General features: G+C 45.8%; 1 protein-coding gene across 1 annotated transcript; it reads left to right on the forward strand.

Annotated features, from left to right (window-relative positions):
• Positions 1-47: 47 nt before the first annotated feature.
• Positions 48-26,062, forward strand: FAM98A (family with sequence similarity 98 member A). Its single transcript, XM_069769108.1, has 8 exons — positions 48-195; positions 5,340-5,488; positions 8,286-8,420; positions 9,704-9,885; positions 12,607-12,687; positions 21,568-21,684; positions 22,436-22,603; positions 25,058-26,062. Exons 1-8 carry the CDS (start codon positions 143-145, stop codon positions 25,892-25,894), a joined length of 1,722 nt encoding a protein of 573 aa, XP_069625209.1. The 5' UTR covers positions 48-142; the 3' UTR covers positions 25,895-26,062.
• Positions 26,063-27,191: the final 1,129 nt, after the last annotated feature.

A 27,191-nucleotide genomic window follows, 5' to 3' on the forward strand; every position in this document is an offset into this window, starting at 1 on the left:
TGATCATGACCTCACCAAAGGTCCTTTAGCCACTAGCTGAGGCATGGTCGTGACGTCTTCAAAGGTCCTTTTCCCCAGTAGGCTCTGTCCTGCCACATCTCCCCGGCTGTCGTCGCTGTGCAGCGCTGGTTCTGCTGACGCCATGGACTGTGACACCATGGAGAATGACATCCTGGAGGCGCTGGAAGACCTGGGGTATGGCCGCCATATGTGCCGCACGCTTCCTCCTCCTCCGGTCAGCCGGTTATAGTCGCCCCATACACCAGCCTCAGTGGGACCTATTCCCGGTGCTCCCCGCAGAGCTGCCCGTTCCCTATTGTGCTCCCAGCTGGGAGGCGCCGCACACTCTCCTGCATGTCACAGTGCCGCATTACAGGACAATTGCTTGTCTAGCACTTCCCTACAGTGCGGGGAGAATAGGGACCTCTGCCTGTAGGAGCAGCGCATGTTGTCAGCCATGTTCCGCCATATGTTCACTGGTAACACGAGCCCCTGCTACGTGTCCAGGCCCCACCCTCAGTGCTGTCAGCAGATGGCTCACACATGGCTGAGGAGTGCGGCGTGCAGGGCCGACTAGGGCCCCACCATAGGACGTGTCCATGTGCACTGACCACAGAGGGCGGCGGACACAGCTGACAGGTCCCAGTGCTCAGGAGACCTGCCTGCCCGGACCATGGTCACATGTGCACATCGGATTCAGCCAGTGTGTCCACGTTCAGGATTTGGTCAGGATTTTATGCAGGTAAAATCCTGACCAAATCTGCACCTGAGGTCACTGGCAGGTCACCTGCGTTGTCTTTGCGTTGTTTCAGCATTGTAAGGACATGCTGCGTTCTTACAAGACACGCCGCATGTGCGTTTCCGCGAGTATGCCGCATGCGTCTTTTAATCCATAGTGTAGATGGGATTTCATGAAACCCCCTCCACTATGCTGTAACATCTGGACGCTGCGTTTTTGACGCTGTGGCTCAACGCAGCATCAAAAACGCAGCGTTTCCTGAACGTGGAAACATACCCTTAGATAGAAAGAATCAGTCAAGAGGAATCAGTGACCCCATCCGTCAGCTCCCTACTACCCCAGTATGTCCCCGGCCTCATCCATCAGCTCCCTACTACCCCAGTATGTCCTCGGCCTCATCAGTCAGCTCCCTACTACCCCAGTATGTCCCCGGCCTCATCAGTCAGCTCCCTACTACCCCAGTATGTCCCCGGCCTCATCCATCAGCTCCCTACTACCCCAGTATGTCCCCGGCCTCATCCATCAGCTCCCTACTACCCCAGTATGTCCTCGGCCTCATCAGTCAGCTCCCTACTACCCCAGTATGTCCTCGGCCGCATCAGTCAGCTCCCTACTACCCCAGTATGTCCCCGGCCTCATCCGTCAGCTCCCTACTACCCCAGTATGTCCCCGGCCTCATCCGTCAGCTCCCTACTACCCCAGTATGTCCCCGGCCTCATCAGTCAGCTCCCTACTACCCCAGTATGTCCCCGGCCTCATCCATCAGCTCCCTACTACCCCAGTATGTCCCCGGCCTCATCAGTCAGCTCCCTACTACCCCAGTATGTCCCCGGCCTCATCCGTCAGCTCCCTACTACCCCAGTATGTCCCCGGCCTCATCCATCAGCTCCCTACTACCCCAGTATGTCCTCGGCCGCATCAGTCAGCTCCCTACTACCCCAGTATGTCCCCGGCCTCATCCGTCAGCTCCCTACTACCCCAGTATGTCCCCGGCCTCATCCGTCAGCTCCCTACTACCCCAGTATGTCCCCGGCCCCATCCGTCAGCTCCCTACTACCCCAGTATGTCCCCGGCCTCATCCATCAGCTCCCTACTACCCCAGTATGTCCTCGGCCTCATCCATCAGCTCCCTACTACCCCAGTATGTCCTCGGCCTCATCAGTCAGCTCCCTACTACCCCAGTATGTCCTCGGCCTCATCAGTCAGCTCCCTACTACCCCAGTATGTCCCCGGCCTCATCCATCAGCTCCCTACTACCCCAGTATGTCCTCGGCCGCATCCGTCAGCTCCCTACTACCCCAGTATGTCCCCGGCCTCATCCGTCAGCTCCCTACTACCCCAGTATGTCCCCGGCCTCATCAGTCAGCTCCCTACTAACCCAGTATGTCCTCGGCCTCATCAGTCAGCTCCCTACTACCCCAGTATGTCCTCGGCCTCATCAGTCAGCTCCCTACTACCTCAGTATGTCCCCGGCCCCATCAGTCACCTCCTTACTACCCCAGTATGTCCCCGGCCTCATCAGTCAGCTCCCTACTACCCCAGTATGTCCTCGGCCTCATCAGTCAGCTCCCTACTACCTCAGTATGTCCCCGGCCCCATCAGTCACCTCCTTACTACCCCAGTATGTCCCCGGCCTCATCAGTCAGCTCCCTACTACCCCAGTATGTCCTCGGCCTCATCAGTCAGCTCCCTACTACCCCAGTATGTCCCCGACCTCATCAGTCAGCTCCCTACTACCCCAGTATGTCCTCGGCCTCATCAGTCAGCTCCCTACTACCCCAGTATGTCCCCGGCCTCATCCGTCAGCTCCCTACTACCCCAGTATGTCCCCGGCCTCATCCGTCAGCTCCCTACTACCCCAGTATGTCCTCGGCCTCATCAGTCAGCTCCCTACTACCCCAGTATGTCCTCGGCCGCATCAGTCAGCTCCCTACTACCCCAGTATGTCCCCGGCCTCATCAGTCAGCTCCCTGCTACCCAGTATGTCCTCGGCCTCATCCGTCAGCTCCCTACTACCCCAGTATGTCCTCGGCCTCATCAGTCAGCTCCCTACTACCCCAGTATGTCCTCGCCCTCATCAGTCAGCTCCCTACTACCCCAGAATGTCCTCGCCCTCATCAGTCAGCTCCCTACTACCCCAGTATGTCCCCGGCCTCATCCGTCAGCTCCCTACTACCCCAGTATGTCCTCGCCCTCATCAGTCAGCTCCCTACTACCCCAGTATGTCCCCGGCCTCACCTCATCCATCAGCTCCCTACTACCCCAGTATGTCCTCGGCCGCATCAGTCAGCTCCCTACTACCCCAGTATGTCCCCGGCCTCATCCATCAGCTCCCTACTACCCCAGTATGTCCTCGGCCGCATCAGTCAGCTACCTACTACCCCAGTATGTCCCCGGCCTCATCCATCAGCTCCCTACTACCCCAGTATGTCCTCGGCCGCATCAGTCAGCTCCCTACTACCCCAGTATGTCCCGGATATCATCCGTCATCTCCCTACTACCCCAGTATGTCCCCGGCCTCATCAGTCAGCTCCCTACTACCCCAGTATGTCCCCGGCCTCATCTGTCAGCTCCCTACTACCCCAGTATGTCCCCGGCCTCATCCATCAGCTCCCTACTACCCCAGTATGTCCCCGGCCCCATTCGTCAGCTCCCTACTACCCCAGTATGTCCCCGGCCTCATCAGTCAGCTCCCTACTACCCCAGTATGTCCCCGGCCTCATCCATCAGCTCCCTACTACCCCAGTATGTCCCCGGCCTCATCCATCAGCTCCCTACTACCCCAGTATGTCCCCGGCCCCATTCGTCAGCTCCCTACTACCCCAGTATGTCCCCGGCCTCATCCGTCAGCTCCCTACTACCCCAGTATGTCCCCGGCCCCATTCGTCAGCTCCCTACTACCCCAGTATGTCCCCGGCCTCATCAGTCAGCTCCCTACTACCCCAGTATGTCCCCGCCCTCATCCGTCAGCTCCCTACTACCCCAGTATGTCCCGGATATCATCCGTCATCTCCCTACTACCCCAGTATGTCCCCGGCCCCATTCGTCAGCTCCCTACTACCCCAGTATGTCCCCGGCCTCATCAGTCAGCTCCCTACTACCCCAGTATGTCCCCGCCCTCATCCGTCAGCTCCCTACTACCCCAGTATGTCCCCGGCCTCATCCGTCAGCTCCCTACTACCCCAGTATGTCCCGGATATCATCCGTCATCTCCCTACTACCTCAGTATGTCCCCGGCCCCATCAGTCACCTCCTTACTACCCCAGTATGTCCCCGGCCTCATCAGTCAGCTCCCTACTACCCCAGTATGTCCCCGACCCCATTCGTCAGCTCCCTACTACCCCAGTATGTCCCCGGCCTCATCAGTCAGCTCCCTACTACCCCAGTATGTCCCCGCCCTCATCCGTCAGCTCCCTACTACCCCAGTATGTCCCCGGCCCCATCAGTCACCTCCTTACTACCCCAGTATGTCCCCGGCCTCATCAGTCAGCTCCCTACTACCCCAGTATATCCCCGGCCTCATCCGTCAGCTCCCTACTACCCCAGTATGTCCCGGATATCATCCGTCATCTCCCTACTACCTCAGTATGTCCCCGGCCCCATCAGTCACCTCCTTACTACCCCAGTATGTCCCCGGCCTCATCAGTCAGCTCCCTACTACCCCACTATGTCCCCGGCCTCATCAGTCAGCTCCCTACTACCCCAGTATGTCCCCGGCCTCATCCGTCAGCTCCCTACTACCCAGTATGTCCCCGGCCTCATCAGTCAGCTCCCTACTACCCCAGTATGTCCCCGGCCTCATCCGTCAGCTCCCTACTACCCAGTATGTCCCCGGCCTCATCAGTCACCTCCTTACTACCCCAGTATGTCCCCGGCCTCATCAGTCAGCTCCCTACTACCCCAGTATGTCCCCGGCCCCATTCGTCAGCTCCCTACTACCCCAGTATGTCCCCGGCCTCATCCGTCAGCTCCCTACTACCCAGTATGTCCCCGGCCTCATCCGTCAGCTCCCTACTACCCAGTATGTCCCCGGCCCCATCAGTCAGCTCCCTACTACCCAGTATGTCCCCGGCCTCATCAGTCAGCTCCCTACTACCCCAGTATGTCCCCGGCCCCATCAGTCAGCTCCCTACTACCTCAATATGTCCCCTGCCTCATCGTTGAGCTACCTATGGGGAGCTGGGGTTGGGAGGAATAGCTGTCCACCACACAAGCATTCGATAGACAGCTGAGGGTCTCCATCTTACCATATTTGTATATATGAGGCCATTGAGTTTGAGTCAGGAGATCTTCAGCCAGAATTGACAGCATTACCCGTACTTGGTCTGTGAAAGTTAGATGTGTGAAACCGGCCTACCGCTGTGACCTCCGCAGGTGCCCGCACACCCTCAATAGCAGTCAGACGTATAGAACTAACCTTAGATAGTCTATCAGAGCTGAAAGCAAAAACCCGCTTCTTTCTATTAATACACTACTTTCTATTATTACACTAACTACATGGTTATTGATGTAATCATGCATTGTGTGCTGATCTGTGTTATCAGTATGAGTGTAATGTTGATGCCCTCTTCATTAATAACTCTATAACTATGCCCCACAGGTACAAAGGATCATTAATGGATGAGGGGGCCTTGGTCCAAGCTGCCGCTCAAGGAGCCCTGTCCCCAGAGTATACCAAGCTCTGCGCCTGGCTGGTAACGGAGCTGAGGCTGTTCTGCAAATTGGAAGAGAATGTAGAAGCCACTAATAGTAAGTAGATAATATAAGGGACATGAATATATCATGTTGGGTGGGATGATAGACCACCACTGATGTCCAGAATGAAAGGTGTCTATGGACAAGTGCAAACACCTTTTGGCTGAAATTTTTACTGGAAATCCGACACCTCATTCCAAGCAAATGGCAAAATAAGCCCTCCAATCTATATATTTATTTAAGTGAAATGTGTGTACATGCGCCATTCTGTTCCTGTTCTCAGTGACGTCACCCCTCTGCAGACTCTCCAGGTCATGCCGCACTCTGCCTGACTTGGAAGTCTATGGAGCGTCACAATGTGGCACCGTAGGCTGTCATTGTAAATGAGATTTCTGGCTCACGCATATAGTTAGTTGGCTAGTCTGAACTGCGGTGACATCGATGAGAAGAGGAAAAGAACAGTGCTGGACACCGGAGAGCGCAGCAGTAGGTGAGTATATTAACACACACTATATTCCATGCATGTATACACGGATTAATTTAAAAAATTTAGAAGGGAGGGCGGGACTTCTAACGTCATTCTGATTGACAGCCAGCTCCTCCAGTTAGGCAGCATGGATCTGGCTGTCAATCAGAATGACATCGAAAGTCCCACCTCTTCGACAGAGCTGAGTGGAAAAAGGGCCTCCGCTCTGTAGACTTGACGTCAGCAGAGGCTTCTGAATCCCCGGCAGGAGCGTCTGTGGCCGCTGTGTGCAGGGGAGGAATGGCGCCGTACACAACAGGCAGGTAAGTTGCAATTACCTGCCTGCTAGTGCTCAGGTACATATTTTGTTTTTTATAAAGTTCCAAATATACCCATTAATATATAGCGCTTTCCTTGGGGTGTTGTATCCTTTTATTTCACTGTTCACTTTTGGTAGGCGATCTTTTATCACCAGGATTGTGCGATCAGCTTCATCCTTTACCTCTATCCGAACTTCTATGTTCTCACTGTACATAATAAATGGTCAAACAGCTGTACTCTCACTTAATTTGCTGATAGTATTTAATTTGACAAAATTTGCACCACAAAAAAAAAACAGCTTTCAAGTGAAACCAAAGAATCAAAAAGCGTGTGACGTTTCAACCTTGATAAGGTCTTTCTCAAACGACACTGAAAAGACAAATTAAATACATATCAATATACATATCATGATGTGGTATATGCAGTTTTAGAATTGCAATGAAACAAGAAAAAAAGAGAAAATTAACACACAGACATTGATAAAATGAATAATAAGTTCAAGTCGCTGTTAACAAACAAGATTATTCTGTGAACATATAAACTAGAGAAATAGCATTGATCAAGGGTAAAGATAAAGAAGGAAAGGGGGATCAAAATAACAGGAGCTTGCTTCAAATAAGTACTCCAGTACTTAATTTTTTGTATTTTCTGCTTTTTGTTTTATTTAGTTTTATTTGTTTTTATTTTATGTTTTATCATTATTATTTATTATTATTATCAGCATTATTTCTAATTTTATTTACCGTATTCTCATTTTCCATTCTATTTGTTTCATCATATTTCATTTTTATTATCATTTTATTTCTTATTTCCTTTTTTATCATTTTTTTTTATCCATCAAATTATAAAATACCTTATTGAATATGGCATGATTTTTCATTTTAATTTTTTTCATTTCACTCTCATTTACTCTTATTTTTAACAAATACATCCATCTGCATTCCACATGCACTTTGTCATAGGATCATTCACCTCTGTCTCCTGTTACGGCCATACAATGCTAATTTCCGCCCTTCACACCACAATGTGTCTAATTAGTCACACTGCGCAGACTTACTACTTCATGAGTTCCAAGCCTCACTTTGATAACGAATTGTGACTCCAGTGCGCATGCGCGTGGCTACACAACCATTCAGGCTTACCTTGAGCTTTACAGCGGTTGCTTCCGGGTCAGACACACCGGAAGTATACCGCCCGGCGCCCATTTATACGCATCCACTGTCACCAATGTCCACACATTACCACTATAGCGCTGCAACATGCGCCCTGGCACAGCGCCCCATACAGCGCTGGATTGCGCTTAACTGAAGACTGGACACCAATGGTTAGTACTTAGCATAATGTTTTTTCGATCACTCTGTCTAGAGCCCTGTTTCTCTTAAAGGAACAGCACATTAAATATGGGCCATTATTTTTCCAGCATAACACCAGCCCCAAAACTGCATAACAGCTCTCTGGCCATTCTGAATCATTAATAGGCCAGTCCTATTTGGTTACCCTATTTCCTACTTCATTTAAACTCTTCTTGAAGCAAGCTCCTGTTGTTATTTTGACCCCCCTTTCCTTCTTTGATCAATGCCATTTCTCTAGTTTATATGTTCACAGAATAATGTTGGTTAACAGCGACTTGAACTTATTAATCATTATATCAATGTCTGTGTTAATTTTCATTTTTTCTTGTTTAATTGCAATTCTAAAACTGCATATACCACATTATGATATGTATATTGATATGTATTTAATTTGTCTTTTCAGCATCCTTTGAGAAAGACCTTATCAAGGTTGAAACGTCACACGCTTTTTGATTCTTTGGTTTCACTTGAAAACTGTATTATTTATTTATTTTATTTTTTTGGTGCAAATTTTGTCAAATTAAATACTTTAAGCAAACTAATTGAGAGTGCAGCTATTTGACCATTTTCTATATTGCGGATCCTTCTGTTTCAGCTTGCACCTTGTCCGTAAAGCTGTGTGCGCATCCTTATTTTTTTTTCTCACTGTACATAAATGCATAAAGTACGTTGTTTTCTCCCATTTTTTTATATTTCCGTGCTTTCCTTCCAGGCCCCGCTGAAGCTGAAGGGTTCCAGTTAGAAATGAGTGGTCTGCTGACGGAGATGAACTGTCCGTATACATCCTTGACATCAGGAGATGTCACTAAACGCCTTCTTGATAAGAAAAACTGCCTACTCCTCCTAAGTAAGTGATCTCATTACAGTTTTATCTACATTTTAAAGGGCTTGATGGGCCAAGGGAGGTGACAAAAAAATTCTATTCTCCACCCAGTCCTGCGCCACTTTTGTGTCTTTCCAATTGTCTCCTGGCAAAACATTCAGCTGATTGGCTGTGAAGTCTGGAATGTTGATGCCAGGCGCCAGTGGGAAATGCAGCAATAGACATGGAAGAGCGGCGCCGATTCAGAAGGTGAGTGGATATTTTTTTTTTTTCTTTGCGTATCACTGATGGGTCATTCAGGAGTGGATAACCCTTTAATTAAGTGATTGCCATGTGATTACATTTCTATAGTGACTTCAAACTGTGCTAAAAGGGGTTTTTCCATTTTAGCAAGTGGCATATTACTTGTATATACAAGTACATGGTGAGTGGGGCTCTGTCCTCCATAATCGATTCTGAGAATGAGGGCGTCACACTGTGTCCCCTACACGTTTTTTCCTCTGTACAATGTCATCTTTGAGCAGTTCCCTGCACTGTGGGTCACAGTGGGGGCGCTCTAGAGCTGCGGCTGTTTTATTCTCAGGATCAGTGGACATTCAAGAGATTGAACTCCCAGCAATCATTACTTGCTAATATATGGAATACTCCTTTAATAGACTTGCCGTACTGAAATGCCACCTTTCATATGACTGTGTCTATGGCCATCAGTTGCTCTGAACCACCCCAACCACTCCTGTTGGCATGAAGCATGTTCGCCCTCCAGACTGGACACAAGAATTATTACTTTATTGTTCTTTCAGTTAGGCATCGTTGTACACCCAATACCCCAGCATTGCACGGCATGTGCAGCTTTCCAAAGAATCTCCTCTGGTTTGTTTCCTGCACACACCATAAAATCCAATATCAAACCTTGTGACTGTCTGGGTAAATATGCTACGAGACTGACTTTTCAGACAATTCCTTGCCAAATGTTTAATGATGGTAGCCATGTTGGAAATCTATGGCCATGAGACCAGAGCCCTGTGAACCTCCCTCTACCTGCCAGGATCCCATCTCCTCTTATGATTATTAGGCCTGCCTCAAAATCATGCGCACAAGGCATCGCAATAATTACATCTCTTCACCCCTACTAATCAGGAAAGACACGGGGAGGATCGCCGGGCTCAGGTCCAGCGGCGACACACTAGTGGCACAGTCACTGGACCTGGGTCGTGCACATCTTTTTGACGATCTCTAAAAGTATTGTTGTTAGAAGTACCTTGTATGGATAAATGGTAACCTGTCGCTGTGACCCTACCCCTCCACAGCATATCTGCTATCCGAACTTGAAGCGGCAAGAATGTTGTGTGTAAATATACCTGCAAAAAAAGAGCAAGATGGCGGCAGCGAGGTGTTCACGGAGCTGAAGGCTGTGTGCATGACTCTGGGAATGTCCAAACCTCCAGCCAATATAACCATGTTCCAGTTTTTCAGCGGAATTGAAAAAAAAGTAAGTTTTTTTTTTTTTTAACTCTGAAAGGTGATGCTGTTTTAGCTAATTCTGCAGACATCTGCTTTGGGGTACATCGAAAGTGTCTCATTCGCCCATCTCAACCCTTCTGTACGCCGATGAGGAGCTCTTCCTGAAACTGCTGTCTGTACATGGGTTGCTGGCATGGGTCATCTTGGAAAGGTTAATAAAGGGTCAGACATTGATTTATTCGGGTAGCTTCCTTTAAAGGAGTTGTCCACCTGTGACATTTTCAGGCATGAATGGTTTTAAAATTCTAAACCTCCCCTCCAACAGAGGACCACGGATTCCCCAGAGATCTCAAACCTATGCTGGTGTTGTCTGGCTTCTCAGGGCATGCTGACACATTTGGTGGATTTTGTCAGAGGGAGTCATTAAGGTGATTTGGAGGTTCACGGGTTTGGCAATACCTTAAAAATAAACCTTAGTTGGTTCATGCTGTTCATGTTCCCTATGTCTGGACATAACTGTAAAAAAAAAAATCACTCCTGCGACATTTGCTGCAAGTTGCCAAAACAATCATTCCACGTCGTTGGAAATCTCCAAATATAGCATCCTTGGCAGAATAGTTTGCAGAAATTGCTGTGACCCAGCACTTGGACATGCTGATAATTCAAACACAGAAGGAAAAGATGAGAAATGCCAATAAATAGTTCCACTGCGATGCTTTCCTAGCCTCCCCTTTTATAGGTCCAGATCAATCTGAAATAATTCCATTTTAAGCCGTCTGCATCTCAGCTTTTTAATAGTATAATGTTTTCCAGTCCGCCCCTGTTCCCCACCTCTTTTCTGCTCCCTACACATTCCTGTTCTTTTGTTTCGTCGTCTCCCTTTCATTCCTCCCTGTTCTTCTCTTATTCTCTCTTTTCAGTTGGTTTTCCCCAGCCTTTCCTCCTCAGGTTTGAGGCGATTCTTGGACACTTCGTGTTGAATTGTTATTTACTTAGCTTAGGCTGTTTTAATTACTCTCGTCATTACATTGTTGGAGACTTTCGGTTTCCACGATTTGCTAATACTTTGTTGTTGTATCACAGGCAACCCTGCACGTTTCTCCTCTCCACTGGCAGGGACGCTGACTCATTCACCGCCACAGCCCCAGTCCTGCACTTTCTCCCCCTTCGACTGCTGCCCAGGGTCTGCCCACTGCTCGCAGATACCTGGTCACTGTGCTTAGGGTGCGCACACGCTTCCTCCTTAAAGGGACAGCGCCCACTGTCCTAATTTGTTCCCAGCCAATGGCTGGGAGGCATCTTTTATTTAAGGCAGCTCCACCTGATGGGAGATGCCTGAGCGACGTGTAATGTCGGTAGTCTGCATGCTTGCTATTTCTGAGGTCCCCAGTACATGCCAGTCAGCTTCCATGTCCTGTACCTGTCTGCCCGTACTTGCCTTGTGTGCCTGTATATGGAGCGTGCCTGCCTGCTTCTGACTGCCTGTATATCGGGTGTGCCTGCCTGCACCTGCCTGGCTGTATATCGGGCGTGCCCGCCTCCACCTGCCTGCCTGTATGTCAGGCGTGTCTACCAGCACCTACCTGCCTGTATATCGGGCTTGTCTACCAGCGCCTGCTGTGCCAATCTGTATAGCAACTGTACCTGTGTACACCTGCCGTGTCTCCGAGTATTCCTGCTGTGCCTGCCTGTACTTGTAAAGTACATCTAGTCCTGGCCTTTCCACCTACTGCCCCTATGGAGGTCAGCCGCCGTTCGTACGAGGTTTCTCCTGGAGTAACACCTGCCTTCCATCTGAAGCAAAGTCTAACCCCACCATCAGGGACTCTAGCGAAAAGTCAGGTGTTTCCTAGTAATGCCCCTCCATGCTCTCCTCGGATCGCCGCACAGTGGTTCCGCCATTACCTTTTACAATTGCTATTTGTATACATTTTTATGTTTGGTCATAAAACCAATATATGTGAAAAAAAATTTTCTAAACAGTCATTTTCAGCTTGTGGACCAAGTACATGCCGCTCCATAGGTTTATACCTGCTACAGAAGCGGTGTCCACTCCAATTGGAAGGCACAGGACTGCTGGAGCTTGTGGTTGTCTGCAGAGGTCAAGTAACTATAAGAGAGCTTCTTCTGAGAACGATCCATGACATGTTCTTCTGACCTCTGTAGCAGTCCTATGTCTGCCAGACACAGCAGACACCACTTCCTCAGCCGGCATAGACGTTCAGAGTGGCCTGTGCTGGATCTGAGGGGGCACTGGAAGGTTAGTATGCCCCATCCATGCCTAAAAGAAAATGTATTCCACTGTCAAATGATTCAAGGATAGTGGATAGCCGCACAATTAATGGACCAGTACAGCGACCAGTGCCAGCACCCTGCTGATGCCCTGCCCTCTGTATTGCAGGCTAGCACACGCATAGGTATTTAGAATGCATTGTTGATTACTCGAACAGCCGCCCCGTACATTAATATTATCTTTCTGGCAGGTTCTTGCCCATCTTTAATTGCTTAGCAGTAACAGGAGCCAAGTACAAGAGTGTGTATCTATAGTCGCTGCCCGACAACAATTGGCACATTTCACGTACCCCAGACAGGGAATCAGGGGTCCAGGGTAGCCTAAACCACCGCAAAGTGGTTAAAGTGTTATTAAATATTGATAATTTCAACATAATGTAATCAAAATTCCCCCGATAATCACAATATAAAGTTTTATTGATTTCTCCATGTTTTATCTTGTGCATTGTTTTCCTAGTTAAAAGAAACTTTAGCAAAAGTGCCGCCCAGTCATCTAGGAAAGCCCCTCCTAAGCAAGACGCTGGGGCCATCTCACTGGGTGAGTAGTTTCCCTATACAAACATACTCTATTTCCATGACTGCGGAATAGGAAATCCCATCAGGTTGGCATTTGTTCACATGGGCAGATTGCTGGATAAACTTTAACCCTTTGAGATGCAGCCACTTTTTGATTTTCTGTTCACATTTTTCCCTCTTCTTCCAAGAGTTTTTTTTATTTTTCCATCGACAAAGCCTTATCAGGGCTTGTTGTTTGCGGGAAAAGTCGTTGTTTTGAATGATAAATGATATCCTCCATTTTACTATATAATGTACCAGAAATGGGGAAAAAAATCTGCAAGTGAGGTAAAATTGTGCCATTTGTTCTTCCATGTTTTTGAGTCCCTTTGTTCTTTCACTGTCCCCCTTGTATGGGGGCTGCTTTTCTGTTCTCTGAGCTGAAAAAAAAAACAAAGACAGAAACATAATGATTGAATACCATGCAGTAAATAAACGGCATAGTGCATGAAAATTATATACGGTACTTAGTTAACATATTTTTCTTACTAAAAAAAATGCAAAAGCCATCCCACCACTCCACGGTGATCCTGATTGGGACAGTCCTATAATATTAAAACCTTACCCTTTGTAAAGTGACATACATGTGGATAAGGGCTGAGGAGGACTGGGCCCAGCCAGTGGACACACAGCCGAGGGAGACCACATCAATATAATGCCCAGCTCAAGGAAAGGCAGGCCACACTTTTTTAATATGTTAGGACTGTCCCAGTTATGGTCACCGTAGAGTGGTGGGATGGCTTTTGCATTTTTTTTTTTTAAATATGATAACTAAGTACCTTATAATATTTTCATGCACTATGATGTTTATTTATTGCAGGGTATTCACTCTGTCTTTTTGTACTGTTCAGCGGCTAGTGTGAACTTGCGCTTACACGCTGCATGCACACCATTTTAGATTTCTTTCTTTTGCATTTTTGTGCTGCTCTAATTCCTCTCTTTTTGTACATTACAGTGTGTATATGTACACACATTATATATATATATATATATATATATATATATATATATATATATATATATATATATATATAATGTGTGTGTATTAGCTGGCCGTGCCTGGGCTTCACTGGAGTACCAAGATGGCAGCAATGGGCGTGGAAGACCATCGGTTCTCCGCAACTACATTGCAGGGAGCCAATTGGTGCCCCCATCACCTCACCCGGGTCATGCCTCTTAGATGCCATGAGAAAGGACTTTAGCGTGGACTCAGACTAAATAACTATGAGGTGCTGGTGTAACAGACCAGAAGGTCGAAATATAAATTAATTAAAGTTCAACGCACACTCTTGTGAATTATTTTTCACAGTAGTATAAATTTTATTATGTGAACAATCATAGGGAGCATAATACATATATGCAGTGGAAGCGCCAGCACACCAGCTAGGTGCGGGAGCGCCACTACAGGCATCTACTACACAAGCCTCTGCTTTTTGGCATTCCAGGGATAAAATCCCCAGATCTACGTCCTTCTAAAGAACCTAATAACTGTAAGATACAATATTGTTCTGCTCCAGGAAGACATCCAGGCCTCTCTTGAACCCCTCGACTGAGTTCGCCATCACCACCTTCTCAGGCAAGCAATTCCGGATTCTCACTGCCCTAACAGTAAAGAATCCTGTTCTATGTTGGTGGAAAAACCTTCTCTCCTCCAGAAGCAGAGAATGCTCCCTAATGACCATCACCTTCCTCAGAGAGATATTTGTATTGCCCCCTTATACATGGTTATTAGATTGCCCCTAATAATAATAATAACCTAATAATAATAATAAACTAATTGCATGAGTATTTTTTTTTCTGACTATGGTCCGGAGTTACAGAGAAAATATGCCTTTTCTATGTTTCTGCAGATAGATAGCTGACAGATATAACTCTAGCGGCGGTGGGAAGCACTGGCCAGGGGTTGCACTGGACTAGTCTTGTCTCCTGGTTATGAGTCCCAGACAGATCTTTAAAGTATAGTTGCTATGAAATGCTTGCAGTTTGGCCAGCATGAATCGGGTGACCAATGCCCTTTAAGTAATTTTTTTCTCTTTAAACGAGAGGGGAGTGGGGGAATAAGCAGCAGCCATTATGGTGAGGCCTAATATGCGCCATTGTTGTTTTCCCTTTACCCTGACATCTGCCATCAGGAAGACTTGAGAAGACCATGTACCCAACACGTAATAGCCTATCCCATAGTCATCGGCTTTTCAGATGACTTTTCTCCAATGTGTTTTTCATTACACTTTGTTATAAACAGTAGATGTTACATATGGTTGGGAAACTATACTTAACCAAAGAATGGGAGAAGACGTGAACGAAGGGAATGTGTGCGGGTAAACTTTAGGAGTTTATTTCCTACTATTGATCAAAAGTAAAATTTATGGACTCTTACAAGTTAATCCTGTCTCTGCTCAATAGTAAATCAATGTCATTCTTTTAATAATTTTTTATAAGTAAGGTCCATCATGCCCTTTATTGGTTTTGTGGCTCGTCCATGTGGCACCTGGTGCCCACAGCTGATCTGTACATGTTGGGGACTCATTCTCAGTTACTGTGAGTTTTCTGCAAAATAGAGGTGGATCTGGTGGTTTGCAATGAGGGGGAGACACTTCCTCATAAAGTTTGACGTTCACTTTAATTTCTCGTTTGCAACAGGGATGAACAAAATTCTGTTCTTTTTAGTCGGTTTCACTAGGAGCCTATTTTTCTCTTTGTTCGCCATAAGCATTAGCAAATAACTTTTATAGACATTAACACATAAGGTCAGGATTTGGCAGCAACTTTCTAGGCACATGAAGCCCCTGGCTTTCGGTATTTGTCCAACCCTAATTTTACCAATATATCATATGTCTTAGTCTTGGATCTCATAGCAGTTGAGCTGGTGATGGTAATGTGTTGCCAGGGTCGACCCTGTGATTTAGGCATTAGGCATGTAACAGAGGCTACTTGCACTTGCTTCATGGCTCCCTAAAGATTACTTATTGTAGATTTGGCTCCCTAATTAGCAAACTGCAACCAAAGTGGCACGCAAGTATCAATGAACATGAGGTCTTGTATGTAGACTCAGTATATTCTACTTTTATATAGATACTCCTCTTTTTTTTTTGTACGGGTTGTGCTAAGTAACTAACCATGGGGAGAGAACGTTGCCTACGATGGTTTATGATCTGTAGGAAAGGGTGAAGGAGACAGTAGACAAGGGTAGAATGCGTGGTGTAGAGGCAGAAGGGTTGTCTTTCCTGAAAAGGTGGATTTTCAAGTATTGGAAGTGCGGTAGAAGTTTTGTGGACAGTTGTGGGAAGGGTGGACAGGAAGAGAAGGAGGTCTTGTGAGAACCAGAGAGTATGTGTAGGGAGGTTGCCCAAGATTAGGTCAGAGATGTAGGAAGGGGACAGGTTATGGACAGTCTTAAGTCAGTAGTTAGAAGAAAATTTTAAGGTCAATGGTTAGATGGTGAAGGTAGTGTGGTGGAAGAGGAGCGAAATGAGGAGAGGTGGAGGGAGCAAACATGGATTCAAAGGGTGCAAGAGTGTTCGATCGGAGGTCACAGAGGAGGATGTTGTAGTAGGCCAGATGGGAGGTGATGAGGGCATGTACAGATCATGACTGGCAGTAGGATCACTACCTTACTAGATTTCATGTGTGTTTGAAAAAAATGAAATCATGTTTACTATATAAATGAGGTAATTTCTCCAAAAACTTACTAGTGTGAGGAGAAATGACTACAAGTGGAAGGCATGTGGCTATTTCTTTTCAGCTTCTTATGAAAAGCACCGTGAAGGTTAAAGGGAACCTGTAACCCCCAAAATCGCGGGTGAGGTAAGCCCACCGGCATCAGGGGCTTATCTACAGCATTCTGGAATGCTGTAGATAAACCCCCGATGTATCCTGAAAGATGAGAAAAAGAGGTTAGATTATACTCACCCAGGGGCGGTCCCGCTGTTGGTCCGCTCCGGCGCCTCCCATCTTCATCAGATGACGTCCTCTTCTGGTCTTCATGCTGCGGCTCCAGCGCAGGTGTACTTTGTCTTCCCTGTTGAGGGCAATGCAAAGTACTGCAGTGCGCAGGTGCTGGGCCTCTCTGACCTTTCCCGGCGCCTGCGCACTGCAGTACTTTGCTCTGCCCTCAACAGGGAAGACAAAGTACACCTGCGCTGGAGCCGCAGGGTGAAGACCAGAAGAGGACGTCATCTGATGAAGATAGGAGGCGCCGGACCCGGACCAACAGCGGGGCCGCCCCTGGGTGAGTATAATCTAACATCTTTTTCTCATCTTTCAGGTTACATCGGGGGCTTATCTACAGCATTACAGAATGCTGTAGATAAGCCCCTGATGCCGGTGGGCTTACCTCACCCGCGATTTTGGGGGTGACAGGTTCCCTTTAAGGCTCTTGTTGGCAAACTTTCCGTCTCCTGAATCCTGAGCTTTTGAAGTGTCCTTCTCTTCTCAGCCGTGCCTGCCTGTAAGGATGCCTCTTCCCGTTCTGTTCTTATGGCTCATCAGCCTCATGAGAAGTAATGGCTGTGATTTTATACAATACCCGAGCTGTCTTGTGTTGCCCATGAGCTCATTGTCGAGGTGAATTTGGATTGCACAATTTTAGCCCAGAGAGCAATCACAAAAGGCATGTCTGTATGTCATTGTTTGGTAGTAAATGGCCAGGAGTAGTAAATGGTTTATGCCCTTAGAGATCAGCCGCACAAGGCAATGTTCACGTTGTACTTCGTATTAAAGGGGTTGTGTGGTTTACAAATCTCTATGGATATCCAGGCAAATTATAGATGATTCTTCAGGTGCATTAAAGGGAATCTGTCAGCAGGTTTTTGCTACATGATGTAGGTAAAGAGAAGCTGATTCCAATGATTTATCATATAGATTACTAGTTTCAGAATTTCTCAGGCTTTTTAGATTTAAAATGAAGCAGAGCTGAGAAAGCTAGCCCCACCTACACCAGACTCTCCACATACAAAGTCCATAGACAGTGAGCTGCTTATCACAGCAGGGGCACTACCAAACTAGTCCGGTAATGTTAATCTAGTGATAAATCCTTCAGAGTTAATAAACAGCACTTTGACAAGTGACACATCCCTGAGTTCTGTGTTTCAGCCTCTATGCCCTGCTGTCTTCAGATTACATAAAATAAATCTGTCAGCAGGTTTTTGCCCCCATAAACATTGAAAAGCTATTGGCCAAAGAGTGCTTCAGCTGGCAGTTTTCTCTCTTGATTCCTCCATACACAGGAGCCTCAATCTTCTGAGCTTTCCGATGTTCTCTGTGAGCGACACTTACACACTGCTTGGACTATCTTCCTAAAATTAGAGGGATCGACAGTCCTTAATTAGACTTGATGGTTCCTTGTTTCCTCCAACATCTCCTGTCAGGAAGCCCCGCATACATTAGATCAGCCTCAAAGAAGCTTCTATGCGCACGGAACGATCATAAATAGAGTTGTTGTGTGTGCATGGAGTATCTCGGCAGCACACTGCCTTGTTTACACAGGTGCTGGTGTTGATGTGCTGCTGAGATTGATAATTTTAAATAAAGCTTAAAATCGTAACATTTCCTCCAGATGAACAAGCGTTTTCCTTGATCTTCAGGGGACTGGCAGCCTGTTTAGGAAAACCTGGTACTGCTGCACCTCATCCCTCAAAGCAAGTTAAAACTGCTGTTGGTGCACATATCCATCTAAGTGTGCTTTCACATTGCCTTTCCGTGTCCCTGTAAAACGGGGTGCGGGCGCATTCGCCGACAGGGCCGATAGACTTTAATGGTGATGGCAGAGCGAACGTGTTCTCTGCCATGCACTTTTTTTCTGGAGTGAATGCCTAACAGAGGCTGACACTCAGACTCAGTCTTCTACGTCTGCGTGTCTGCCTCCTGTTGGCGTACACTTCCGAAAATCAAAACAGTGCACGTCAAAATGCACGTTGACTCTGCCAGCACCATTACTGTCTATTGCCCCACCGGCGAATGCGCCCGCACCCGTTTAGCAGGGGATTTCGGACGTATGCCCCGAGGACACAGAACACAATATTTAATAATTATATTTAATAGCACCCTAATATTTTCAGAGATTGTTTTCACTTTTATGCTGTACGATTTAGAGAGGAAAGTTTCTCTTCATCAGAATGTTGCCAGCACTGTAGGTGTTGGAACTTTCTTTACCTCACTTTTTAACATCTAATAGAGAGCAGATACAGAGTGAAAGATGTTGCACCTCAACTCTTTATGGACATTTCATTTCATGATGCCGCTTAGATATGTTGGTAGAACCAATAGGATGACTATGGGAATGTGAAATGGTAGGTGAACGATTTGTAATGTTTTCCACAACCCTGTATACAGGTCCTTCTCAAAAAATTAGCATATAGTGTTAAATTTCATTATTTACCATAATGTAATGATTACAATTAAACTTTCATATATTATAGATTCATTATCCACCAACTGAAATTTGTCAGGTCTTTTATTGTTTTAATACTGATGATTTTGGCATACAACTCCTGATAACCCAAAAAACCTGTCTCAATAAATTAGCATATCAAGAAAAGGTTCTCTAAACGACCTATTACCCTAATCTTCTGAATCAACTAATTAACTCTAAACACATGCAAAAGATAAATCTAAAAAGAAAAGGAAAATCTGCGCTGGGAAAATACACACACTAGAGGACCATAAAAACTATAAAGTGTTAATACATAGAACTCAAAACATGTAAACAAATAGAGAATAAGAAATTAATAAATAAAATAAAAATAAAACCGGCACCGTCAGCAAATGGAAAAAAGGAGAGACAGCCCAATACCACCACACTATATTTACTTATAAACGATAAACACTATTGTGTCACTACCTGATGAAATCGTCCAAGGAAGATAAAAATAGCTGCGATATAGTCACTTGGAATGTCCCAAAAAGTCCATGCCTTGCGGCCGATGTACAGGAAGACGATAGAGCAGATTGTTCCGAAGTCTTGGATGCTTGCGGTGCCCGAAGAAAGTCAGATGAGATGAGTATCGCAAATTCTCCTGATCTGGATCACGATGGCAGGCACTGCCCCGGCCGGTGGCAGCGTTAGCCTGCGTGTAAAATGGCGCGTCCGCGCTACTGAATGGAGCCGTTAGGTGTACTGCTATGGTAGAGGCTAAATCCAAGTAAGTAAATATAGTGTGGTGGTATTGGGCTGTCTCTCCTTTTTTTCCATTTGCTGACGGTGCCGGTTTTATTTTTATTTTATTTATTAATTTCTTATTCTCTATTTGTTTACATGTTTTGAGTTCTATGTATTAACACTTTATAGTTTTTATGGTCCTCTAGTGTGTGTATTTTCCCAGCGCAGATTTTCCTTTTCTTTTTAGATTTATCTATTTCTTGCGGGTGGGTGGTTCCGCGATACTATCTGCTGCAGGTTTTGTTTTAGTGTGAGCGCTACAGGTGTCGCTTCTGCGACATGCAAAAGATACCTGAGGCTTTTATAAACTCCCTGCCTGGTTCATTACTCAAAACCCCCATCATGGGTAAGACTAGCGACCTGACAGATGTCAAGAAGGCCATCATTGACACCCTCAAGCAAGAGGGTAAGACCCAGAAAGAAATTTCTCAACAAATAGGCTGTTCCCAGAGTGCTGTATCAAGGCACCTCAATGGTAAGTCTGTTGGAAGGAAACAATGTGGCAGAAAACGCTGTACAACGAGAAGAGGAGACCGGACCCTGAGGAAGATTGTGGAGAAGGAGCGATTCCAGACCTTGGGGAACCTGAGGAAGCAGTGGACTGAGTCTGGTGTGGAAACATCCAGAGCCACCGTGCACAGGCGTGTGCAGGAAATGGGCTACAGGTGCCGCATTCCCCAGGTAAAGCCACTTTTGAACCATAAACAGCGGCAGAGGCGCCTGACCTGGGCTACAGAGAAGCAGCACTGGACTGTTGCTAAGTGGTCCCAAGTACTTTTTTCTGATGAAAGCAAATTTTGCATGTCATTCGGAAATCAAGGTGCCAGAGTCTGGAGGAAGACTGGGGAGAAGGAAATGCCAAAATGCCTGAAGTCCAGTGTCAAGTACCCACAGTCAGTGATGGTGTGGGGTGCCATGTCAGCTGCTGGTGTTGGTCCACTGTGTTTCATCAAGGGCAGGGTCAATGCAGCTAGCTATCAGGAGATTTTGGAGCACTTCATGCTTCCAACGGCTGAAATGCTTTATGGAGATGAAGATTTCATTTTTCAGCACGACCTGGCACCTGCTCACAGTGCCAAAACCACTGGTAAATGGTTTACTGACCATGGTATTACTGTGCTCAATTGGCCTGCCAACTCTCCTGACCTGAACCCCATAGAGAATCTGTGGGATATTGTGAAGAGAAAGTTGAGAGACGCAAGACCCAACACTCTGGATGAGCTTAAGGCCGCTATTGAAGCATCCTGGGCCTCCATAACATCTCAGCAGTGTCACAGGCTGATTGCCTCCATGCCACGCCGCATTGAAGCAGTCATTTCTGCCAAAGGATTCCCGACCAAGTATTGAGTGCATAACTGAACATTATTATTTGATGGTTTTTTTGTTTGTTATTAAAAAACACTTTTATTTGATTGGATGGGTGAAATATGCTAATTTATTGAGACAGGTTTTTTGGGTTATCAGGAGTTGTATGCCAAAATCATCAGTATTAAAACAATAAAAGACCTGACAAATTTCAGTTGGTGGATAATGAATCTATAATATGTGAAAGTTTAATTGTAATCATTACATTATGGTAAATAATGAAATTTAACACTATATGCTAATTTTTTGAGAAGGACCTGTACATTCAGAAAATGGTCTTATCCAAACTGGTAGGGATCTAGGCAGTTTAGCCTTTTCATCTATATTTGTCTCTTTTTCCAGGAGAAAATAGAAGCAATTAATCAAGCCATAACCAACGAATACGAGGTCCGGAGGAAAATGTTGGTGAAACGTCTGGATGTGACAGTTCAGTCTTTTGGCTGGTCAGATAGGGCAAAGGTAAAAGTGTCACAAAGCGAAATCCTGCGTTTCATATATTATCCCTGCGGTCATGGCCTCTGTGTTGTATCCCCTGAGATATGACCACCGATGAGCCGGCCGTTCAGCTTCTTACATTATGGCTATAGTTTCACGGTGTCTGATGTGATGGTGAATGTACAGAAATTGATTGGGTTTCTACTTCCGTAATTTTTTTAGCCTTATTTTAGAATGCAGTTTGGTACATTTTCCACCAGAAGTCAATTAGATTTATTTGTTATTTATATATAAGGGAATATTATAGTCTATGCAAAGTGTCCTGAATACAATTAGCTGGAAATTTTTATTATCTGTTTTTTCCCGCCATGTATTTGTTATGGCTGATCATGTATCTGCCATCGATCTACAAGTGCATCCACTTTCCTATTAAGAATACAGGCTGCCCCGCCTTATTTGTACCAAAGCCTGAATGATTTCAGGGCATAACTAGTTAATACGCCATTGATTAAATTCTGTTATGGGAACCTTTTATAAAGCACCACCAGTGAAGACATTTAGCTCAGATTCTTGTGAATGTTGTTTGCTAAGAACTGCAAGCAAAACTCATCTCTACCACTAGAGAGTGTCAGTGCCTGGAAAATGGTCTGTCTGCGCACAAGACCTTGATGGCCATGTTTGTACAGCCAAATCCTTGAACATGTTGAAATGCTAGGACTTCTCTCTCCAGGAGTCATTCCTTTCCATAACGTTTGATTTCCTTCTCTTGTCACAGAGTCAGTCTGAAAAACTGGCAAAGGTTTACCAGCCTAAGCGGGCAGCCTTGTCAGGTAAAAGCTCCATCTCTGTTGCACACTTGTTGGCGGCTCGGCATGATCTTTCAAAAATCTTGAGAACTAGTAGCGGTTCGATCCGGGAGAAGACCGCCTGTGCCATTAATAAGGTGGGTGACATGGTAGTGGTTAGAGTCGAGACACAGTTGTGTAAAAAAAGATAAATATAAGTGTGTATACACACATACATATACAGTGGTGAGAATAAGCATTTGATACACCGCCGATTTTGCATGTTTTCTCTCCTACACAAAATGAAGAGGTCTGTAATTTTTACTGTACGTACACTTCACCTGTGAGAGACACAACCTAAAAATAATCCAGAAAATCACATTGTATGATTTTTGCATAACTAATTTGCATTTTGTTGCATGAAATAAGTATTTGATACCATGGCTGTGGAGTCTGAGCCCATTTTGGTGGAGTCTGTGTCATGGAAATTGAGGAGTCGGAGGTTTGGCTTACCGACTCCACAGCCCTGTTTGATACAATAGAAAAACAGAACTTAATATTTGGTGCAGAAACCTTTGTTTGCAATTACAGAGGTCAGACGTTTCCTGTAGTTCTTGACCAAGGTTGCACAAACTGCAGCAGGGATTTTGGCCAACTTCTCCATTCAGATCTTCTCCAGATCTTTCAGGTTTCGGGGCTGTCACTGGGCAACATTGAGTTTCAATTGGGTTCAGGTCTGGAGACTGGCTAGCCCACTCCAGGACCATGAAATGCTTCTCATAGAGACACTCCTTAGTTGCCCTGTCTGTGTTTTGGGTCATTGTCATGCTGGAATTTAGATTATGGCCGTAGGCAGGCACAACTATAATCGTGGTGCTCAAGTAGGTGCCCAAACCGTATAATATTAAAGATAAACTTGGCACACACGTTGTGAGATGCAGTGAAAATTTTATTAAGGAGAGTACATACAGTAGACGTTTTGGTCAAAATTAGACCTTCATCAATGTGCTCTCATAGAGCATATAACCTTTTTTGGGTCACAGAGGGTTAAAACCCCACTTGTAATAGGATGACAGTATAGGTGAGGCCTATTCCGGCACAAATAGAAGAAATAATAATGGACGCGGTGTCCACCGCTCGTCCAAGATAGGTTGGAATAACCGATTAATTCCAAAATTGCACATCAGATATTATGCAAGTAGTGAGATGTTCCCATGTAAAGTATTATGAATAGTGGTTCAGCTTTATATTGAAGATTCATTCCCTTTTACCTGTTGGACTCTGTCATGGGGGAACCTGTCATGTCCTCAAATGCTATTAACCTTCAAATATGTGGATAATCTACAGGTTAATATTATTACAATGCTGTTTGGCTTCATTATTGAAAGCAGGGCTACTGGGAGGAAATGAAAGCTGCCGGCTTTCAGTCATAGAGCTGTGCACGGAGCAGCGTCAGTTACCGTTTAGTGAGTGGTGCCTGGGCGCTGTGAGTGATGGCTCCTGTGAAGCCCATATGTGCAGAGCGGGCCGTCACCGTGTCGGGGCGTTCTTACAGCCACTGCTAACAACGCTATGAGCGGTAACTGTAGCTGCTACCTGCACGCCTTTATGCATGAAATAACATTTTCTCCTGGTAGTCCTACTTTTAGTATTGTAGATTGACAACATCGGACCAACGTTAACCTTCAGATTAACCCTATATCTGCAGATTAATAGCGTTTGGTGACATGACCGGTTTTCTTTAACACTCAACCTTTTTAAAAATGAATGTTTCTACTACTCATGGAAGGCCGCCTTACAGTGGGCTCCAGCCATCCTGATGACTGGCTGCTAAAGTGTAAATTGAATTTTCTTTTAAGTAATGAAATTCTCAGCAGATAACTTCAGTTTTAATTAGCATCTTTTACCTAAGTCTTCTTACCACTGTGATTCGGTTTCCGGTAATCTAATTGAATGCATCATGTCGAATATATTTGGCTGACGAATGTATACATACTGAGATGTCTTAACATTCATTTTAATAATTAAAGGGATTGTCCAGGTCAAAATGAAAAGTCTGCAGCCACTCCATGTGACTGCAGACTGCTGAATTGTGATGCTGTGAAATGCGCAGACTGTCACGATTTTCCTGAATGCCCTGAGCTGGAGAACGGTCACATGATTCTGCATGCGATTTGGATACTTCGGTCACGTGCCACCTGGTCTCATATAACGTCTCGCAGTTCACTGCTTTTGAAAGAAGCCAGATGAGCCTAGTCGACACTTGACCGCAAGTGAGCAAATTGCACTGTCACGATTCGGCAGTCTTCAGTTACACTGAAATGTGAAATACATGTCTGTTTTTACATATTAATCTTATTTTCTTGACTCTCTTTGAAAAACTAAAAGAAAGGTATTTACCAACATTCTGTACCCTGGTCTTAGTCCAAAGTATGCTGGAGCTTGTGATTTTCTGCCAGATTTCTCCTGCCAGTTGCCCAGTACTTGCCTCCCCCCATAGTCTGCTAGTTACAATTTATGTATCCTGTATTTGTACGTTCATGCAGGAATCATTATTATTATTTTTAGAAATCTCCATAACCCATATAAGTAATAAGTGTCCTTATTTTCAGATATTAATGGGTAGAGTTCCTGATAGAGGTGGCCGACCCAATGAAATAGAGGCTCCTCCTCCAGAAATGCCTCCCTGGCAGAAGAGACAAGATGGACCCCCGCAAGGTGGAAGAGGTGGTGGACGAGGTGGTTATGAACAGTCTTACAGTGGTCGAGGAGGCTATGAACATGGCAGCGGTCGAGGAGGCTATGAACATGGCAGCAGTCGGGGAGGTTATGAACATGGCGGTGGTCGCGGAGGCTATGAACATGGTGGAGGACGAGGCAGCTATGAACACGGTGGCAGTCGAGGTGGCTATGAACAAAGTGGTAGTCGAGGCGGAGGAAGAGGCGGATATGATCAAGGTGGTAACAGAGGTGGTAGGGGAAGCAAAGTTCAAGGAAACTGGACAGATGGTGGTGGCAGTAATACTGGTGGACACTATCAAGATAGTGGCTATAGAGATTCTGGATTTCAAACTGGGGGCTACCAAGGTGGTGGTGGCTATCAAGGAAACAGTGGTGGTTACCAAAATTCAGGTGGTTATCAAGGAGGAGGAGGAGGATATGGTGGCTACCAAGGCTCATCCTACTCTGGAGGTGGATTTCAGGGCGGAGGCTACCAACAAGACAACAGATATCAAGACAGTGGCCATCAGAATGACCGAGGAGGTGGCCGTGGAGGTGGCAGAGGAGGGCGGGGTGGCCGTGGTGGAAGAGGAGGACATGGTGGTGGTTGGGGTGGTCGTGGAGCACAGAGCTATAACCAAGGGGGTCAATTTGAGCAGCACTTTCAGCATGGAGGCTATCAATATAACCAGTCTGGTTTTGGACAAGGAAGGCACTACACCAGTTGAGATTATTTCAGCTGTGATTATAGTAGAGCTCAGGTAATAAGAGTGACACGCGGATCAGAAAAGTTGTTTTTTTTTTCTATTTTTTTTTTTCTTTTGATCAGCTTATTCCATCTGACACATAACCTATTTCATCTGTGGCGTCAAATAATAAAATCTTATTCCTGAAAACTTTTTTTTTTTCTTCTACGCCTTCCATACAACATGGCACCTGGTGTGAATTTGTCAGACTTCTCTCACTGCGGAGTACACTGCATCAAGTGCGGTAATATTCCCCATGACCATGCCTTTCTAACCTGAAACTGCCCATTTTACATCATGAAACTAAGCCACAGCTAAGGCCTTGTTCAGTGCTGACTAACTGAGCATTTTCTGCAGGGCTTCATATCTTCCTGGAGTCCTTTTTGCCTTTTCTGTATTGCCAATTTCTATGACTCCTGTAAATTTCTACTTCACTGCAAACTTTGTGGTGTAAGCTGACACTTTTTTTCATTCCTCGAGTAGTACCTTGGGCGACTCAGGGCTTTAAATAGGTGTTACTGGAAAGGTTTGTCTATAAGGCCCTATTATAACATATTTATCCTGCCCCGTATATTAGACCGGCCTCACATGTCCAACATGCACGGACAGTGATGTACAGACTGTCCGCAAGTCTTCTGTCCCCCAACTCGACAGCTTCATATATGCCTATTGGGCTTAGAGAGCTTTGGGTTAAGAGGCCCATGGCCAGTCCATACATCAGTCTGCACTCTGATTATGAAGCCGGCCGACCATTCATTTAAAGGGTGATTGTCAAACTACACTTCCCCATAACAGATGCTGCAGAACACGTAAGCAGCCAAACACAACTACTGGGGGCCAGACGGCTGGACACCTGATAATTAGCTAAGCCTAACGTGGACTATATTAATGTGGTCTTATTAATGACCACATAAACATTACAATAAAAATAAAGTTGCCGAACTCGCAGATATCAGCGGGCTCAGCCAACAGCCTAATGTGGATTGGGGACCTCTCATCTGTCCTCTGACACCTGATGTTGGGGGAGAGAAGGATCCGTCAAGTTGGATTTCCCATAGCCGACCCTTGGTTTCTGGGAAGTAGGAGGAGTTTGACAGTGGCACTCTCATAGGGAACACATGAATTCTCAGCCGAGCCAAGCGATCCTGTGTATGAGGGTTTGCAAAGGAAAGGGGGGTGTTAGTTTATTTTTTGTATGAACAGCTATATGTACTGTATGGGGGTGTTTAAGGGACTAATTTGTGCAGAAAATGGAAAATCTGCAGCGAATGAGGAAGAT

Source organism: Ranitomeya imitator, chromosome 5 (genome assembly GCF_032444005.1).
Source record: "Ranitomeya imitator isolate aRanImi1 chromosome 5, aRanImi1.pri, whole genome shotgun sequence".
Taxonomy (NCBI): Eukaryota; Metazoa; Chordata; class Amphibia; order Anura; family Dendrobatidae; genus Ranitomeya; species Ranitomeya imitator.